The sequence below is a fragment of the Mirounga angustirostris genome, unplaced genomic scaffold, assembly GCF_029215605.1.
Source record: "Mirounga angustirostris isolate CCGP_5_RB_7025 unplaced genomic scaffold, mMirAng1.0.hap1 SCAF_7, whole genome shotgun sequence".
Taxonomy (NCBI): domain Eukaryota; kingdom Metazoa; phylum Chordata; class Mammalia; order Carnivora; family Phocidae; genus Mirounga; species Mirounga angustirostris.
The window spans coordinates 93,136,293-93,155,463 of NW_026991715.1; the positions used below are offsets into that span (position 1 = coordinate 93,136,293).

The window sequence follows — 19,171 nt, forward strand, 5'->3', positions numbered from 1 at the left end:
TTAGCAAAGGAATGGACAAAAGCCTGAGTGAGTGAATGAGCACAAGTACCTGATGTATGAGCGAACCTGAGCCAGGGCCTGGACTCTGGACCCAACCCTTGTGGGTTCCAGTCCTGGCTTTGCAACACAAGTTATTTAACCTCTCCATGCCTCAGTTTTCTCACCTGCAAAATGAGTATGGCGGGTTGTGGTAAAATAATAATTAATAATAATAATAATAATGAGTTAAAATGTGTAAACTGCTTAGAACAAGGCTTGGCAAAGTAAGCCCTTCGTGTTTGCGAATATTAAAAAAAATACACATCCATGCGCACAGAGACCCGGTGCCTGGACGGCGCGCGACCTACCGAGGAGCTGCACCTCGTCGGTGATGCCGTAGACGTCGATGAGCGCCCAGAGCGGGCCGCCCACGGCCACGCCGCAGTGGAAGAGCACGGGCTCGCCGTCGTTGACGCTGTAGAACACGCGGCCGTGGCGGTCCGCCCAGTAGGCCAGCACGGTGTCGCGCAGCGCCAGGTTCTCGGGCAGCGCCTTGGCCCAGTAGCCAGGCCGCGTGACAAGGTCGGGGCAGGCGTACTTGGGGATGTCCTGGGCGCTCATGAGCGATGGGTCGTGCGCCGTGAAGCCGAAGCGCAGCGCGCCGCTCCAGCCCGGGCGCACGGCCACCAGGCGCAGCCGCACCTGCTCGTACAGCCGGATGGGCCGCTGCGTGAACGTGACGCCGTTGCAGAAGCTGTTGCGCCGAGTGGCCCGGCGCGAGTGGCCGTCCAGCCGCACGTTCTTGCCTTTGGCCTGTGCGTGGAAGCGCGGCGCTTCGCCCAGGACTGGGCGCCGCTCGGGGCCGGGGCCGCAGCACGGCCGGGTGGCCAGGAGGCGAGCCGGCGGGCTCGGGTCTGCGGGAAGAGACAGGCAGGAGGGTTAGAGCCCCTCAGAACTCCGCGAACAGGTTCGTCTTTTCATAGTCATTTGCATTTTAAATTCCATCTTAATAGACCCGTAATAAACTTTGAGAAGTTTCCAGCTACCGCCAGCCTGCCCAAGGCTGTCACAACAAAGTCACTATGATCTGTGGCTTCCCCTCCCATTTACCCATAGAAAATGAAGGCATTCTTTATAAGCAAGGTTGGCTTTTCTAGAACATGCACCTTGGAGGGTTCGTTTCTAAGGGAATTTTGCACCAAAGGACCTGGAGAATCTTGGGAGGGTCTCTTTTCAAAGGAGCTGGCTGCTGGCCACAAACTCAGGTGGCTGAGTGTTGAGGTGGGGGCTTCATCATTACCACCTTTCCTCCTCCATCCCAGGGGCAGTTCTGGCTCTGGCAGCCTGGGAGGTGGCAGGGTGGGTCATTACTGCATGAGTCTCTGCTGCTCATTCACAACAGCAGCTGAGTACAATTTTCATGGCAAGTGCTTATAAATCGCAGGCAACCCCTGGCACACAGGGCTCTATAATCGTGGCAGAAGAATAGCCACCTCAGGGAATGAGAGGCCACTGCTGGGACCACTCCTCCCACACCCAGCCATGGGGTTCACTGTGCTCTGGGCACGTTGCTGGGCTTCCATTAATACTGAGACTAATGGGAGCGAGGGCAGGGGAAAATGAGAGATGTGATGACGAGGCAGGCAAGCCATGGCTCCCCTCCCCAAGCCCGTGGGGGAGGATGCCCCAGTTAGGAGGTAGAAAGCCATGCTGGGAAGCTGGAGGCCCCTCTCTAAACAGAAGCCAGTGATCCACAGAAGACAAAATACAAGGACTGAAGCCAAGGTCCTGCATAAGAAAAACAAACAAACTTAAGGGACTTTAATCATTCGTTCATTTAACAATGTCTAGTGAGCACCTAGTGTGTGCCAGGCACCATGCTAGGCACTGGAAATACAGCAGTCACCAAGAGGGATAAGGTTCCCACTCTGAAGGAGTGGGCATTCTGGGGCGGGGGGCAAAGTCAGACAAGAAGTAAAACATACTCTACCTGGTGGGAGGCACCACAGAGAAAAATGCAGTCAGGAAGTGGGGGGGAGAGAAGTATTAGGATTTTCACAGAGGGCCTCTTTAAGCGGTGACTTTTGAGCAGAGGTGAAGGGAGTGAGCCATGAGGGTAGCTGGAGGAAGAGCTTTCCAGGCACGGGAACAACACGTGCAAAGACCCTGAGGCGGGAATGAGCTGGTGTGGCTGAGAAACAGCAAGGCGGCCAGCTGGGGTGGTGTGAGCAGGTGGGGGAGGTGGAGGCAAATGAGAGCAGGGCCCGAGCAGTGAGGGGTGGCAGGGAGGGAGGGGGTGCTGTGGTCGCTGCTTGTTTTTTCTTGAGCCAGTTTATCCTACGTGAGAGGGACATTATTGGGGGTTTCGGACTGAGAAGTAGTGAGACCGCTCAGGGTGCTGTGTGGAGAGGGGACTATTGGCAGGGGGGTGGCCGAGGAAGCTGGGGGCTAGGGCAAGGCCACTGGATTATCCCAGGCACAGATGAGGAAGGCTGAGATTGGCAGGTGGGACGGTACCTGTAAAGGTGGTGAGAAGGGGTCAGATCCTGGATATATTTCGAAGGCAGTAGAGATTTGGAGTTTTAAGGTTTTAATGAGAGCTGAAACATTCCGTGTACTTGCTTTGGATGGTTAAAATATAGTCAATAAATAAGACTAGTAACGGATACTTGACGGGGAGGCAGAGAGGTGGTGAGGAGGGATAGGGAGATACTAGGGTTGGATCCTGGAGGGCAGGGGCTTTTCCATTTCATCTTTGATTCTCCCATGCTCAGCAAAGGCCAGTCACACACCAGGCACTTGATAAAAGCCACCTGCCGCCTCTGTTATGTTAGAGCTAGAGCAGATCTCAGAAATCATCTCTGACAAGCCCATTTTACAGGTGGGGAAATGGGCCCAAAGAGGGATGGGGGCCTGCCAAGTTCAAGGTCAGTGGGCGTCTGGGCAGGCCGCCTCTGAGGCAGGAGGCAGAAGGGCAGAGGTTACTTTCACCCAAGGAGGATAAGGAGAGCACTCTTTGGCTTATAAGCCAGCTTGAGCTAGGTTTCTGATCTTTGCAGCCCAAACTGCCTTGATTGGTAGGAACCTTGTACGGGACAGCGGGGAGAGGGGACCACAAAGGGCTTTCGCAGAGCAGGCCCAGCACTGCCTGCTAGGGAGGGGCCCCCCAGGCAGCGCAGAGGGTGGACCCAGAGCCACACTGCGGGTCATCTCCAGAAGCACAAGGATAAGAGCAAGGGCCCACTGGAGAGCTATTTTGGAGGACAAAAATCAAACAAGGGGAAATACGACCCGGTGTAAACCATCAGGAGAGGCCGCCCAGGGACCACAGAGCCCACGTTCTCCATGCACGCTGTAGTCTTGTGCAAGCCACCCAGCTTCTCTGGGGCTGCAGCTTCCTCCCGTGTCCACAGGCCAAATCCTCCCCAAGGTCCCCACAGCTGACACACTCTCCAGGGAACATTAAATATGACCACAGATCAAAAGCCCTTCTGAGCACCAAAGCCCACAAGCCACGGTTATGTGATTACTTTCCTCTCCCCCTGACATCTCTGCTGTTTCCCCATCCTTCTCTCTCAACTGGAGAATTTCTTTACCAAACAGCTTGGGAATCCTAAGTAGATATCCTTTCAGAGCGACCTGGCGGTTGAAATGAACACTGGCTGGGGAGACACACTGCTTTGTTCCTACAAGGGGAAGCTTCCTATAAAACCAGCTATATGTTAGGACAAAACACAGCCAAGTGACCTGCGAAGTTTACATACTTGCTGAATCTTGATTGTATGATCCAACTTCCTTCAGGGAGTGAGGGATAAGCACTCTTTCTACCCCCTCAGAGGCCAGTGTCCTGACATGAGGTAGAAAGACCAGAGTGGAAGTGTCTAAGAGGATGTGTTATTTATACAAATTGAAAATGCTTAAGATGAAAGAACAGTAATAAGCAATCTCCAAATTGTACACCACCAACTGCTTTTAGCTCGGCTCAGGGAAAGTGGCTTCCACAAGAAACAGAGAAATGTGAATGCGGGCCCCAGGGGCCCCACGGAACATCCTAGTTCAGAGATGTTAGCAGAAAACCCGACGTTTAAACACCACAGCCACGTGAGAGACAGTTTGGTGAGGAGGAGGAAAATCCCTCCTTTTTACCTACCTTCACAGCCTAACTCACATGGCATTTTCCATGGTCTCTGCGCGGCCCTTATCCATGGAAGAGCCCCTGGCTGTGCCCTCCCTGTGTGCTATGCCTCATGCCAGAGGTCTTCTGGGACATGGGATTGTAGCTACTTCTCAAAATCCTTCACCTGCAGGATTTTCTAGGCGAGAAACAAAACTCCAGGCAGCAGAGACACTTCCCCTCAGCTGCGAGAAGCAGTGTAGAGATGTCAGCCCAGCAATGTCTGATCCCAAACCAGCGTCCTTTCCTCCAGTCCCAGCCTTTTTCCACAAGCGGTGTGGAAGTACTGAGTACTAAGTAGTCCTCAGCACCTTTTCCAACTTCACTGCAGTCAGAGCCCGCATCCAGTTTTGCTTCCTGCCTTTTTGTTTTCTAACTCAACATTACATAAAAAGCATTTTCCCCACATGGCTCCTGAACACTCACAGTGCTTAGGTTTCTTGGCTGCAGAATATTCCATCAAGGGCCACAGTGTCCCCCACCGTTCCCCTCCTGGGGATCACTTCAGCTGTTCCCCCAAATGGCCAAGTCTGTGGGCACAGAGGTTCCTAGCTTCTGGCAGCAGCACCAGATTCAAACGGGCACGCTGTCACTGGTGAGGAAACCTTCTGCCAGGAAGAGGCCCCCACACCAGGCCAGGGAACAGGCCCCGGGCCCCTTTCTTCCACCGAAGGCTGAGCACCCGCTGGCCTTGTGAGGGTGCCGCCTATGGCCAGGGAGCCCCCTCCTCTTCTGGCTGGGAGTCAGACCTGGGGACTCTAAGGACAAGGCAGGGCAGAGGGGCTGTTGTCCGGTGGGAGCCCAGGAGACCTCTGCAGTAGCCTAGGAGGGAGCAGGAGACATTCCTGGCCCAACGTCACAGCTGACCAAAGGCTGCTCCAGCCCTGCCAAGACCAGAGGGGAGGGTCTTTCCAGTGTTTCGTCAAGGAAGCAATGCCTGGACTCTAAATGTAGGGGCAGAGATTGAGGGGGGTGGCACTGAGTGGCTGTGGACAGTTAGGACGGGACTCTATTCTGACTAAATAAATGTTGTCACTGCCCAGCCTTGGACAAGTCCTTCGGTTAGACAGGTGGACATGAGAGCAGCTCGGGTGGTGGCTAATGTGTTTTTCCCTCATCTTTGCTTTAGAACACACCTCATGGGCTCTGGGTTCAAGCCTGTGCTTTGCTGCTCATTTGCCTGGGGGCCCTGGGCAGCCACATCACTTCCCAGCACCGCAGTTTTTCATCTGGAATGGCACGTGACCTTAGACCCCTGTCTCGGACTGCTGAGAGGCTGGGAGAGCGTAGAGAGATCGGGCAGAAATCCTGGCACATAGTAGATGATCACCAAACGTTCATTTCCTTCCCCGTGGGAACAGCAGATCCAACTCCTGGGTGAGCCCTTCACCTCCATCCCTCCCAGAGTTTCATTTCCTAAAGGAGGCAGTTAAAGAGAACATAGGCTTGGAGTCAGACAGATCTGGGTTTAAATTCTGTTTTGTCATCTCATAGCGGTGTGATTAAGGTCCATGCTTAACTTCTCTGGGTCTCCCCATCCAGCGCTACAAAACTGGCAGGAGTCCTCACTACCCTGCAGGACCGCTGTGAGGAGTTTTGAATTTGCGAGGTAAATCCGTCAGACACGATGCGTGGCACGTAGTAGGTGTTCACTAAACACGTGGTCTCTCCCATTAGTCACCTTACTTCGTTCCTTTGACAAGAAGGTTTCTGATGTCCTTTGACATCAGAGACGTCTACTTGTAGGTCTGGGGAAATACATCTGGACATGTTTCTCCATAGAGGGCTGGTGACCTTGGCCAGGAAAGTCCTCTCGAAAACCCTGGGGTGGCCTTCCCTTAGTGTCTGAGGACAGAAGCCCATTTTTATGACGTCGCAGCAGTGTCCCAAGTGTGCCTCGCTCATTGCCCCAGCCCGGGCTCTCCACTGATATAAAAAGAGCCTGAGCAAATGGCATTCACGGCCAAGAGGATGGCAGGAAGCAGCGCTCCAGCTTCTCTGGCCGCCGAGATGACAGCCTCCAGCGTGCCGGCATTCAGCAGATGGCATCCTGGCTGAAATTTGCAGCAGGTTCCGCTCCACGGGGAAAGGGACTCGCCAGCCGGGAGAACGGTCTATTCTGTACCCTCCTTTCACACGCAGCCTATTACTGAGCCCCTTTATGGGCCGGTGAGTGCCTCTGTTTATTCGATTTAGTCTTCGGTCCCAAAGACTAAAGGGTAGGTTTTACCACCTTCGTTTTCCAGAGGGGGAAACCAAGGTCGCAAAGCTGGGCGGTGGCAGCAGAGGGCCAGGCCTGGGCCCTTCCTCCCACACCCCACCCCTTCTCCAAGGCAGCCCCCTGTAACCATTGGGAGCAGGGGTTGTGGCCCTTGTTAAGGGCTATAAAAGCTGTATAAGCCTTTCTCCCCTGAAAAATACCCACACTCCGTGCACACAGTTTGGCATACAATTTCAGGGGCTTCCTGGACTCACACACCCTCTAACCTCAGACAGTGCACCTCTGGTGAGAAGTCACTGGTTCCAGTGACATTTGCCCAGGTCCACAATTCAAATCAATGCTGTTGGCAGTAGGAAGCAACATGGTGTGTGCGTGTGTGTGTGTGTGTGTGTGCGCGCGTGCACACGTGTGAGCCTGTCCTTTAGAGAGGAAAACGCAAGGCTGGTATTGGCAAGGCTTCCCTCCACCCAAAGCAGGACAAGAATATCAGTCTTCTCTGGCAACAGGAAGTACCTTTGCCATTGGTGGGTTTGGAAGTGGGCTAGAAAAAAACTAACCAGGCTTCCCTCACCTCTGCCAAATGGGGCAGTGACGGGTACCCAGGAGACAGACGCCAGGGGACTGGGACTTTGTTCTCTGCTTCAGAGGCCTGGTAGGCCAGCACCCAGGATGGAAAGGGGCCAGCCCACACTGGAAACCGCCACCCTGCTCCTCCCCGCCCCGTTTCTTTGCAAACAAAACCCGGTCACCCCAGTGCAGCCGGGAAGGCCCCGCGCTCCTGTCAACAGTTACGAGGAGGCTGGGGAGGGAGGCCGGAGGTCACGCGACACTGCTTGTTGGGAGCAGGGCCCACTCCTTCCAGGCCTAAGTGGCAGCCCTCTTGGCTCAAGTGGGCTCAGATGCGCCGAGTTCCCAGGGGGTGAGGTCATGCCAACGCCCCCTCGAAGTGTGCTTAGTGGAGTCAAGATTTCCTAGCCCTTTCTGACCCTCTGCTAGGCCCCTTCACTGAGGTCTCTTCCTGATAAACTGCCCCAGGAAATTCCCAGGTGCCAGTTCCCACAGTTAGGGCCCCACTGCCATAGTGGGGCGGGGTGGGGGGAAATGTGCCCTCATTCTTTCTCAAGCACATCACTTCCTCCTTCATCTGACATTTAGGGGGCGTGCACTCCATGTCAGGGCCTGCACTGCTACAGGGACCCATACGCTGACCAGCCACACACGGTCCCTGCCCTGTGAGCTGAGACCGGCAGAGGGACAGACACCGACACCAGGACTGCGCAGGGTGGGTGGTGGGGAGGGCCCGGGCCATGGGGACACGTCTCAGAGCAGCCCCTCTACAGGACTGAGGCAGAAGTGGCTGGGAGGATGATAGGGATGGAGAAGTGTGTTTGATGCGGAGGGAATAGCACTTAAGGAACTAGAAGGAGTGTAGGGCAGAAGGGAGAGGGGAAGCTGGAGCCGGAGTCCGGGGCTGCATCACAAAGGGTCTTAAAGGCCATGCAAAGGGGGTTAAGTTCCTCAAGAAGGCACCGGGGACCACTGAAGTGTTTGGAGCAGGGAGGAACCCCTGCGGATCCACCTCTCCAAAGAATGAGAGTCAAGCCCAGTTTCTTCCCATAGAAACTGTCCCTCTCTCTCTTCTCGGCCTATGAGAATGACCCAGCATAGCGGGAGTAAGAAAAACAGTTCAGGTTGTTTTGTTTTTTTAAAGATTTTATTCATTTATTTGACAGAGAGAGACACAGCGAGAGAGGGGACACAAGCAGGGGGAGTGGGAGAGGGAGAAGCAGGCTTCCCGCCGAGCAGGGAGCCCGATGTGGGATTCGATCCCAGGACCCCGGGACCATGACCTGAGCTGAAGGCAGACGCTTAACAACTGAGCCACCCAGGCACTCAACAGTTCAGGTTTTGAATGTTGCTTCCAACTGCTGGTCCAGTCCTGCCCCTTGGCACCTGCTTCTCCTCCAGGCAGCCCCTGGCAGCCGCCTGGTGATAAGCTGGCTGAGCCTGACCCCTTTCTCCTTCTCTTCGCCTTCAGTGTAGCCTCTCCCCTGTCCTGGTGGGGCCCAGCAGCCTGACTGCTCACTAACCTGCAGGGCTCCATCCCGACTCTTTGGGACAGCAGATCCACTGGTCCTTCTCAGGGCCAAAGCAACACTGGACAAGGAAGCTCTCCTTGAACTCCACTGTTCTGGCTCCTGGAGCCAAGGCAGTGTTCTTTGCAAGCCCCACTGCCGGGGAACGTTTGCTGACTTGAGAGGCGGGGAGCCCGCGTCTGCGGGACACCACATGTGCGCCATGTGCCTGCCGTGCGGCCCGTTCGCCCCTCACCACCCGCTGCCGGCTGGCTTCCAGATGGCGACACCGAGGCCCCTCTCTGCACACCCTTACAGAGGCCCCCCGGCGTGTGAGGGCAGTGTCTGCATTCACATCTGGTCCTGTCGGATTCCAGAGGCTGCACCTCTCCTGTTTTATGCCTCACTCCACCCCAAGGTCTCTTGGGGTGCCTCCTGACCTGCAAGAAAAAAGCTAGACTGTGTCCAAGTAGCTTAAGCCACCTTCTGGTAGAAGAGGTGGAGGGATGCCCTGGCTTATCTCGGGGAGGGGTGGGGGGGTGGATGTCATCAGTCAGCTTGTTTTGAGCTGCTCAAAGGCCACAGTTTGGCGGAACTCAAGATGAACAATAAGCAGCATCTAAAAAAGGAAAGTGGGTGACTGATTACAGCAGGGCAGGGATGGAGCCCCTGTGCCTCACGTCCCTAAGGCCCAGAAAAGGAATTGGGGGTGGGGCTCAGTCAGAGAGACAGACTTTCCGGGGGGCAGTGCAGAGACTACAACTGGCCCTGCGCTCACCAGACCTCCTGTGGTCCTCCTGGGGGAGGTGACTGCCACCAGACCCGTTGCCAGTGAGACAGGGAGGCTCCGAGAGGTTGGGAGAGCTGCCGAAGGCCACACGGCCAGGACGCGGTGGAGTTAGCGTTTGAACCCAGACCAGCCTGGTTCACAAGACTAGGCAGAAGAATGCTCTGGCTGCTTCGGGCAAAGTGTAGAGTCATCCCTGCACGGAAGGATCAGAGCACAGTGCCCGGCACACAGTAGGTCCTCAGCTAATGTTTCCTTCCCTGCCATGTCTGGTTCTGAGGCCTGCAAAGAAGTGACTCTGAAGGATGCCTCTCCCACTCCGCTTCCTTCTCTGAAGACCTAGCTTTCTCGTTTCCCTCCGCCTCCTCCATCATGCTGACCATCCGCTAAGAGAGTGAGGATTGAGGGTGCTGCAGGAAGCCTTTGTGGTTCAGGTAAACAGCTGGGTCAGGATTGGACTCTGATGTGAATCCGAAATCCATGCATGCTCTTGAGCATTCTTCAGAATTGCTTCTCTAGCCAACCAGCGGGTACTTTAGATCTCTCACAGGGACTTGAGAGGAACAGGACTATTGGTCCTATTGTTCCTCCCACCTCCACCCCAGTCCCCCCATTGCAGGAAGACAGATTCCTTGCCTTCAAGGGGACTTCTGGAGTCCTCATCTTGTGTTGGGCTCAGACTTCTCATGGAGTTCCCTATTTATACCTCACTGCCTCCCTGTAAAGGAGGTACCATCATTATCCCCATTTTAAAGATGAGGAAGTAGAGGCTCAGAGAAGGGCATGCCTTGCCCAGGGTGACCCAGGTTAGATATAGTAGAACTACTTGAACTGAAGCCTGCCTCCAAAACCAGTGCTCTTTCCATCACCTCTTGGGATTCCAGCCAAAGACCTCATCTATAATTGTTCTGGGAACCGGCACAAAGTTCTGGTCCCCAGTGTCCCATCTGCCAGATAGGAGGTAGGTTCTGAGCACTCTCTGGTCCTAGGAACAGAGCCCCTGGGGGACTTGTCTGCAGGGATGAAGGCCTCGGCCATCCTCAGAGTGAGGGAAATTCCGCTGTCCCGTCTCCTGACCTTGAATTGCCCCGAACCTTGAGGGGAAGGGAAGTTCTTCTGTGGAGTGGAAAGTTACCAAGCAGACCCGGCTTGGGAGATGCAGGGTATGCGTGTGCCCACCCATCTCTTAAATCCATCATCCTTGGGGGGAAAAGGAAAGAAAACACGTGCCCAAGGGATAGAATTGTAATATAAACAATGCGTATTGTTGAGGATATAAACAGAATACACTTGTGAAGAGCTGTGGGCACCCTGCTGAGTGCCAGTAATAAGAATAAAGAGAGAGGGGCGCCTGGGTGCCTCAGTCTGTTAAGCGGCTGCCTTCGGCTCAGGTCATGATCCCAGGGTCCTGGGATCGAGCCCCACGGTGGGCTCCCTGCTCAGCGGGAAGCCTGCTTCTCCCTCTCCCACTCCCCCTGCTTGTGTTCCCTCTCTCACTGTGTCTCTCTCTGTCAAATAAATAAAATCTTAAAAAAAAAGAAGAGAGAAAAAAGGGACAAGGGTGAGCTGGGACTGATGTCCAAGGATGACTGTCCTGGACCCTGGTGAGGGCAGGTGGCTGCATCTTTCTGTGCCTCAGTGCCTGAGCTCTAAAATGGGCCGAAGAGCTTCCAACTTGAAGAACTGGCAGGAGGATGTTATAAATGAAAGACTGTGAAGGGGCCTGTAGGTGTTCAGCAGATGAACACCGGAGAGCATTCCCTTAAGACCCCAGGGTCAAAAAGCACTTTAATGAACAATTCATCCCGGACCCATCTGATCCTCAGTTGCCGCTATGATGTCCATATCAAGTCCCAGTCGGGCTAAACACCAGTGCCACTCCAGCTAAGGGCACTTCCTCCTCACGCCCTCGTTCCACCTGCAGACTGCTTCAACAGTTAGAAAGTTCTTCCTTTGAGCTGAAATCCGCCTCCACGTGATGGCCCTGCACTGGTCATGTCTGTGTTTGGTCCACGGTGCCCTTCCCCATCAGGTCTGCTCTCTGACCGTCGGGATCTGCAGAGAGCTCTCAGGCCATATTGCTAGGGATTCTCTGCTCCCCTGGGGATGACATGGGCCTCGCTTTGCTGTCTAGAAAGCCCTCAAGACATCAGCTATCCCCTGAGCTGCTTTGAAAGGGGGTTGGAGATCTACACATCAGGCTTCGGGGACTATCAGCTGGGGTCCCCTCAGTGAGCCCCTAGACCACTTGGAGACCGTCCCCACCCTGCCATGCCCAGACACAGGATGTGAGACAGACACCTAAAGAAGTAGGTAAACAACCAAAACCGAATCTGCCAGGACACTTACAGATTTCTGCTTAATACCACGAAGGCTTCCAGTGCCAATGTGAACAGTGCCCACCTGACCTCCCACCCTGACTCGGCAGGCATCCTCCCCAGACTGACATCCTCTCCTTCTAGCAGCAATCGTGTTGCTACCAGAGCTGTGTGCCCTTGGGCAAGTTATTTTCCCTCTCTGTGCCTCTCTGTTCTCTCAGCAGTCAAAAGGGAGTAACAACAGTAGCTGTCTCCTGAGGCTTGTCCTGAGGGTCAAATGCGGGGACCTGCTCAGAATAGTGGCTGGCACAGACCGGCTGCGGGACACAAGTTAGTGGTTCTTCTCTGGGTCTGTCTCCCTCAGGAGCACAGGGCTCAGCGCAGAGCAGGGGCTGCTTCCCCAGTAAATTCATAATCATAACAGGCACCCCGTGTGAGCCCTTACTATCTGTCAGACGCTCCGCATGCCTGCGAAGTAACATCATCATCCTCTGTCTGCAGAAGGGAGAACTGAGCACAGACAGGTCGAGTTGCTTGTCCGGCTAAGGGGCAGGACCAAGACGCAGCCATGAAGGGCCACAGCCTGTGCTGTTCCCAGCTCTGCCAACAATGAGAGCACGGCAGGGGGCCAGGACGCTCCTCACCTGCGGTAAAGCCTGGGTGTGGACAACAAAGGGCTCTCACCCGAGCCCCGTGCCCTCGCTGACAGATGGTGGCCACTGGCTGGCCCTCTGGGCGCCCAGGGCCCTGTGAGTAGCTGGCCAGTGTTCACCAGGCAGAAACATCAGGAGCCTGAGCCCGAGAGACGCAGGAGGAAGGGGTACAGAGTTCAAGTTCACCCTTCTCCAGGGCAGGATTCCCAGAGGCCACCTCTACCTTTTGAGTTTCAAAGTCTACAGGCCTGGGGTGAGGTCGGGAGGGGTGAGGGATGAACCTTTCCTATGGGCAGCTTCATTCTGGCTGCTGTGGACAGAAGTGATTCATCTTCCCAGGACAGAGAAGGTGGGAAGATGCACCTGCAGGCAGGACATGTTGAGAGCTGGGGCTCAGGATGAGGACAAGGGGCAGTAGCCCCAAGAGGCCACAGGGCGCCGTGCCCTTTGGCGATGGAGGAGAAGGAGCTTTGAAGCTGGCTAGGCCTGGGGTCAGATTCCACTCTGCCATTTCCTGGCTGCCTGTCTCAGGGCACGTCTCCTTTCCCCTGTGAGCTCAGTTTCCTTATCTGTGGAATGGGAGACTACTGGAAGGCTGATCCTGACGGTTTAAAGAGGACGAACGAGACAAAGGGCCCGGTATGCGGCAAGCATGCAGAAGCTCTGAGCGCTCTACTGTAGGCCAGGTGAGCGCCTACTACCTACAGGGCTGTACCCAGGTCTCCTTCCTTTTCCCTCCCCGCTTGAAGCGCACACCTGGCTTCTGGGCTTCTATTTTAAGCCCTCACAGAGCACCGCGAAGTACAGAAAGCCCTTTGGTCCAAAAGAGGGCAGAGCTGACTCTTCTTGTCAGTGGGGAAGATTAAACCGGGGAAGATTAGACCGTGCTTATGGCCAAGCCCGGTGAAAATGCTACGCCCCTGCTGGCAACCTCGGCCCATCAGCCCAGCAGGGAGCGCGGCAGCTAAGAAATCTAAGCCTCCTGACTGCAGGCTGGCCTGCAAGAAACCATCCCCTCCTCTGACTTGGCCTCTGCCCACCGCTCGAACCCCATGGATCACCTCCACTTGCACTGGGACCCCCAGAACGCCACAGCTCCCCACGTATGTGCCCTGTTCTCCCTCCACTCAGGCCTCTGCACATCTAGCCCCTCTGTCCTGAACAGCTTTTCTCTCTTGGCTAACTTATCTGCTTTCTGGTCTCACCAGACAGCACCTCCTCCAGGAAGCCTTCCTGCATCCTTTTCTGGGCTCTCAAGGGCCCCCACTTACGGTAACTGCCCTGTCCTTGTTGGTCTTTCCCACTAGACCTTGAGTCCCTAAGCCCAGGCTGTGACCCCAGGCTCAGCACAGAGCCCAGCCTGGAGGTCTGGTGAACAAATGGAAATGGCAAAATGCAACGTGCTAAGAAGAGTCTTCTCATCAGAAATCTGGTGTCCCAGACAAAGCTGGAGAAGCCTTGGGAATTGCAGCTGTTGGGACACATGAAAGGGATGCCTCCCAATCCAGTCCTGGGCTCAAGGCTCATGATCACCTGGGACTGGGCTTTCAAGGCAGGAAGTGAAAGGCACCTCTCATCCGTCCCCATCCAGGGACCCCGGGACCCCAGGGGTAGGTTCAAGTCCTCTCTTTCCACAGCGGCAACAATAACCATGACCATGAAAGCCCCAGCCATTGTGCTAAGTTTACCTGCCCTATTCCACTTAATTCTTGCCACCCCAACCACCAGGGAGCTCCCCCTATCATCCCCACTTCACAGTGAGGAAACTGAGGCACACAGAGGTAAGTACCTTGCCCAGAGTCACTCTATTGAGCAATGGCTGAGCTGAGATTTGAAGCCGGGCAACTGGACTCCAGGATCCGTGTTCTAGACCCAAACACCAGACCTCCCGCTGCTGTGGACCAGCGAGTGGTCCCACCACAACTCTTCATCGCTGGGGCCCACGGAGTCCAACGCACACACATGCACACACAACCGACACAAAGTCTATGAAGCAAAAATTCTCCTTACGACCTCAGTGCACCGTATATTTTTTTATTCTATTCTATGTCATTAAGGATTTTTTTTAAAAGTTGGTCACGCATGACCCACAGTAGACAGACCAGTTGGTCTGGTGTCCAGGCCTTGTTTGGGGCCCTGGGCCCCTACCCCTCCCTCTCTGAGGCACAGGGCAGCCGCACTTAACCACCTAACCAGCTACCTGTCCTATTCTATTCCTGCACCCTATTCCTCTTCCACTAGGGGCCAGCTCCACGGGGGCCTCCGGTGGCTTCCATCCCATTCACAGCTGAACCCCCAGGGCCTGGCACACGACAGGTGCCCACAAGATGTCCGTTAAATGAATGAAGGTGCACACTCAGGAAAACGTAGGGCAGGACAGACCCCGGAGTCACTCCAGCCTGGGCACACGGCCCCTAAGGACAGATGTTGCCTGCCTGGAAAATGGGGCTAAATATAGCCCCTCTAAAGGGTTGTTACAAGGATTTAAAATAGATAACATGGGTAAAGCCCCTGACTCAGAGCTTGGCACAGACCAAGGTCAGCATACTTCCCTCACTCCAAGCTCCAGGATGCCTGACTATTGAACTAACACTAAAAAGGGCCATTGACTTGGTCAAGCATGGACCAACTTGATGATTAAACCCAACTGGCAGTTTGAATTGTCTCTTCTCCAACCAGAACTGTGGGTGAGCCCGAGAGGCGCGCTGAGGGAAGGGTGGCAATGTGCTGGTGAGAGAACGGGCAAGAGCCCCGCTGCCCTGGAATTCCAACCTCTCCCAGCCCCGCTTGTTTACACTTTTATTTTTTTCCTTACAAACCCCAGATTAAGGGAAACGGGGCCCAGAGAAAAGGACCATGTGGTATTAGGAATAAGACAGACCAGGGTCTTCTAAACCCAGCTTTGCTAGTGCCTACCTGTGTGAGTTGGGTCAAGTGTTTTAACCTCTCTGTGCCTCATTCTCCTCATCCATAAAATGGAGAAGAATGGCACCTTACTTTGCAGTATTGAACTGCAACTAGAAAGAGAATGGGTAACGCACACAGTAGGAGCGTGGCAAATGTGAGTTTCCTTGCTGGCTCCTGGACACTTCTCTTTATAGGGCATTCGTCTGAATTTGCTGATGCCCTTTGTGAAGACTGCCAAGGGACTTCCCACATCAATCATAAAGGACCCTCCCTTTCTTTGACATGTCATTATTGCACACAATAACATGACATATTTACTTTGGGGCACCCAACGCATGTTGTCTGAACCATGGATTGGGAGGATACTGCATGTCGGAGGAAGAATGTAGAACTTTGGAGCTAAATCAACCTGGATTCCAATCCTGGTTCTACCAACTGGATGAGCCATGTGAGCTGGAATGAGTCATTTTATCTCTCTGAGCCTTGGTTTCCTTATCTGTAAATGGAGATGATGATCCCTACCTTGCAGGGCTGTTGCAAAGCATTAAATTCATTCATTCATTCAACAAATATTTACTGAACATCTGTGTACTAGCCACTGCTCCGGGTGCAGAATATACAGCAGTGAATAAAAAGACAAAATCCTCCCTGGGGAGACAGGTGATTAAACAGCTAACTACACATATCGTGTGGCACATGGTGATCATGCTAAGGAGAAACACCAAGTGGGGGAGAGCAGGTGGGGCATGCCGGGGGCAGGGGTGATGGCAGGACCCGCACTGGAGCAGAGAGCTAAAGGAAGCGAGGGGGAAACCATGTGGAGGTCTGGGGGAAGAATGCTCCAGGCAGAAGGATCAGCAAGTGCGGGAGCCTTAAGGAGAAGCATGCTTGGCATGTAAATGAAGCCACATATGCAGGAAGCCTGGCATGGAATCCAGGTGCTCAGCAAATGCCAGCTCTCTATTTCAAGTCCCATAGAAGGAACCCCACGCATGTGTCCTTTTCCTGAGAATGAAAGCACAAGGATTTCTACAGGGCAAGACTGAGCCAAGTGTTCTTTCAGCCTAAGATGCAGGCAACATGTGAGCTCTACGACTGGTTTTTGAGCCCCTGCCAGCCACTAGGCTCTGGGTTGGGCAACCAGGGATACAAGATAATTGAGACACGGTTTCTGTCCTCAGGCAGCCCTGAGGCAAGTTCTGGACAGGGGTAACGACAATGCAATGTGGTCAGATGAACAAGCCGAGCCTTAAGAAGGTATCTAGGTAGCAGAGCAAAGGGTGGGATTGGTGTGGGTGGTCAAGGAAGGCTTCCTGGAGGAGGTGACAACTAAGCTGAATTTTAAGAAATGGACTAGACAAGGAAGGATATTTCAAGTGTGGGAAGCATCACGTACTGATCACAGAGTTGTAAGAAACGGCAGAGTGTGTGTGAGAAACTAATTACACACAGGTGGGAAAACAATAAACGGCCCTTCATATTCTCAGCACAGCAACCTGATGTGTCTCAGGAACTCCAGCTCTGTCCCCTTCCTCAAACTCAGGTCAAGCTTCAGCTCCAGTGGAGAATTTTAATTTTTCACACTTAGTTACTGCAGTGGGTAACAACCTTAACCCTCGGCTCCTAGCCCAGGTGGCCCAGTCCACAGAGGAAGAGCCCTGTGGGATGGACAATATAGAAATCTCCAGCTATTTTTAGCCTGCCTGGCTGTGTCTGTCCCTTCATCCACCCTACGGCCGACCCACAGGTGGCAGAATGGCTTTTTTACTAGAACAGCATAAATATTTTTAATTAAGAAATCCTACAAAGGGGCCCATGCTGCAGCCAGGTGTCTGTGGCTGGGAGAATATCTGCTGCCATATTTGCCAACAGCCCTGGACACCTCCAGACCGGGTGGGTGGGTCCTTCCATCCCCACCCAGTCAATATCTCTGCTCATAAGAGGTGGAGGCCACTGGCCCATAAGTGGACCTGGGTTCAGATCCCACCTCTCCCTCTGACTAGCTGATGACCCTCTCCTGGTGACTTTACCTGTCTGAGAATATGGGGGTTTTGAATGCAGTGGCCCTAAAGCTGCCCAGAAGCTTATAAACTAGGAGTTGCTCCTCTTGCATAGCCCAGCCTTGGGAATCCCGGGCACAGCATCATCCATTTTAAGACCCTCCAGAGGAAGAAACAATGATTTTTTGATATAAAGCCTAGAAGGGGGGACTATATGGGAGTGTTAGAGCACAGACCAGTGATAGGTCTCTCTCCTAAAACCTCACACTAAATCTGCACTGCAGCCGACTTGCTTCCCCACTGAGCTGGGCCTTGGTACTTTAAAAATACACACATCTCTCACTTTCTGCCTACAAGATGCTACCAATGCCCAGCCTTAAGCCAAGATAAAGACTTTTTCTAAAGACTTGGGGTGTGGGGGACGACTGCGCAGGCAGACAGGGGGCCCAACCCAGACTCACCTCCTATTAGCAGTATGACCTTGGGTGAGTCATTTCTTCTCCTCCGAGCCTCAATTTCTTTATTTGTAAAATTGGGATAAACATCTTTACCACGAAAAGCTGCTTTGCATGCCGCCCTGGCCCTGGGGTATGCAAAATGCCTGACACAGAGCCCCCAGTGCAGTGATCTGTCACCCAAATCACCAGGTATTCTCTAGTAAGTCCTCCTCTGCCCCCCACTCCCACCTTCCCACCTCACCCCCATCCCCTTACTCTAGCCCCGGAAATTCTAAGGTGATGTTAACTAGGGGGCGATGCGTTCTGCAGCAGTGACTCCGAGGGACTAGAAAGCCCCCAGTTGAGCGGACACCAGAGGGGGGCGCAGCCGGGGTGCGCGTGGGAACATGGCCAAACCAAGGCAGCATGTGCCGCGGGGGCGCTGGCGGCTGGAAATTGGGGTACCCCTGCAAGCGCCCCCCACTTTCAGCAGCTGCAGTCTCGGCACAACGGGTGGTTCTGGCCGTCGGAAGCCCTGGGGAGCCCGACTCCTGTCACTCCCCCAGGGCGCCCCGGGCTCCCTCCTCAGCGCCCTCGGGCTGAAACAAAGGCGAGGGGGCGAGCGGCAGCGCCCCAGCGGCCCCTTCGCGCATCTGGCCAAGCAGGGAGAACGAGGACTGGGGTCCCCAAGGTAACCAGGACGCGGTACCCGTCCTCCCGGAGCGCAAAGCCCAGCCCAGGGGCGCGCGCGGAGCCGGGGTCCAGGAGGCACCGAAGACTCCAGCCCGCTGCCGCCGAGGGCTCCAAGGGGGTGGGGTGGCTCTCCGGAAGTCACCCAGCGGGTCCCCTGGGGAGAGGAGAACCCCAGCGCCCGCCTCCCGGGCAGGGCTCCCCGGCGTACCTGGCAGGGTCCTGTGCACGGTGTTGCCCATCGCTGCGTCGGGGCGCGGCGTTGGCGGCGGCGCGCTCCGGCTGCACGGAGGCTAATAACGCGGTGGGCCGGGGACCCGGGCCAGGGTCGGGCCCCGGGGCATCGCGGCTGCACGGGCGAGCCGGCGGGCGGCAGCTGGGGCGGGCGCCTGGAGGGAGGCGGCGGCAGCCGGAGGAGGAGGCGGAGCCAACCGGCCCAAGCCCGCCGGCTCCGCCTCCGCCTCCGCCTCCCGCCGCCTCCAACCGCGCAGGGACAGGCGGGGCGGCGGCCGCCGCATCTTTTGAAAGTTTGGACCGGGCGGCGGGGGCAGAACCGCCGAGTCTCCCGCTCTCGCCGCTCCCGCGCCCGGGGCGGGAGGACGTGCCGCCGGTTGGGTGTCCTCGGCGTGCCAGGCCTTTCATTCATTCCTTCCAACACTTCGCTAAGGCCTAGTGTGTGCCAGGCCCTCTTGCAGGCGCTGGGCCCCAGGGGGCCAAGCCCTCACCCTGACGGCGCACTAATGAGGGGTGCGGAGTGGGGGGGGGGGGGGGGGATGTACACGCAGGCAGAAGGTCGCCTACGGCAGTGTAAAGGGCGGGGTGACCGTGGTGGGGGTGTGCTCACGGACCTACAAATAGAAACCTAGGCAGTAGCCAAAGGTTGGGAGGAGGGAACATATTCGAATATTTATGAAGCGCATGCCAGCCACT

The 19,171-nt window shown here is 55.1% G+C and overlaps 1 protein-coding gene across 1 annotated transcript in view; it reads right to left on the bottom strand.

Moving 5' to 3' along the window:
- NEURL1B (neuralized E3 ubiquitin protein ligase 1B) overlaps positions 1 to 18,634 on the bottom strand; it is a 38,806-nt gene extending 20,172 nt beyond the window's left edge. Inside the window, exons 1-2 of the mRNA XM_045901253.3 lie at positions 18,453 to 18,634; positions 348 to 893 (exon numbers count right to left, since the gene is read on the bottom strand). Of these exons, the coding sequence (XP_045757209.1) occupies positions 348 to 893; positions 18,453 to 18,483 (577 nt within the window). The 5' untranslated portion in view covers positions 18,484 to 18,634. The remainder of the gene's footprint in view (positions 1 to 347; positions 894 to 18,452) is intronic.
- Positions 18,635 to 19,171: the final 537 nt, after the last annotated feature.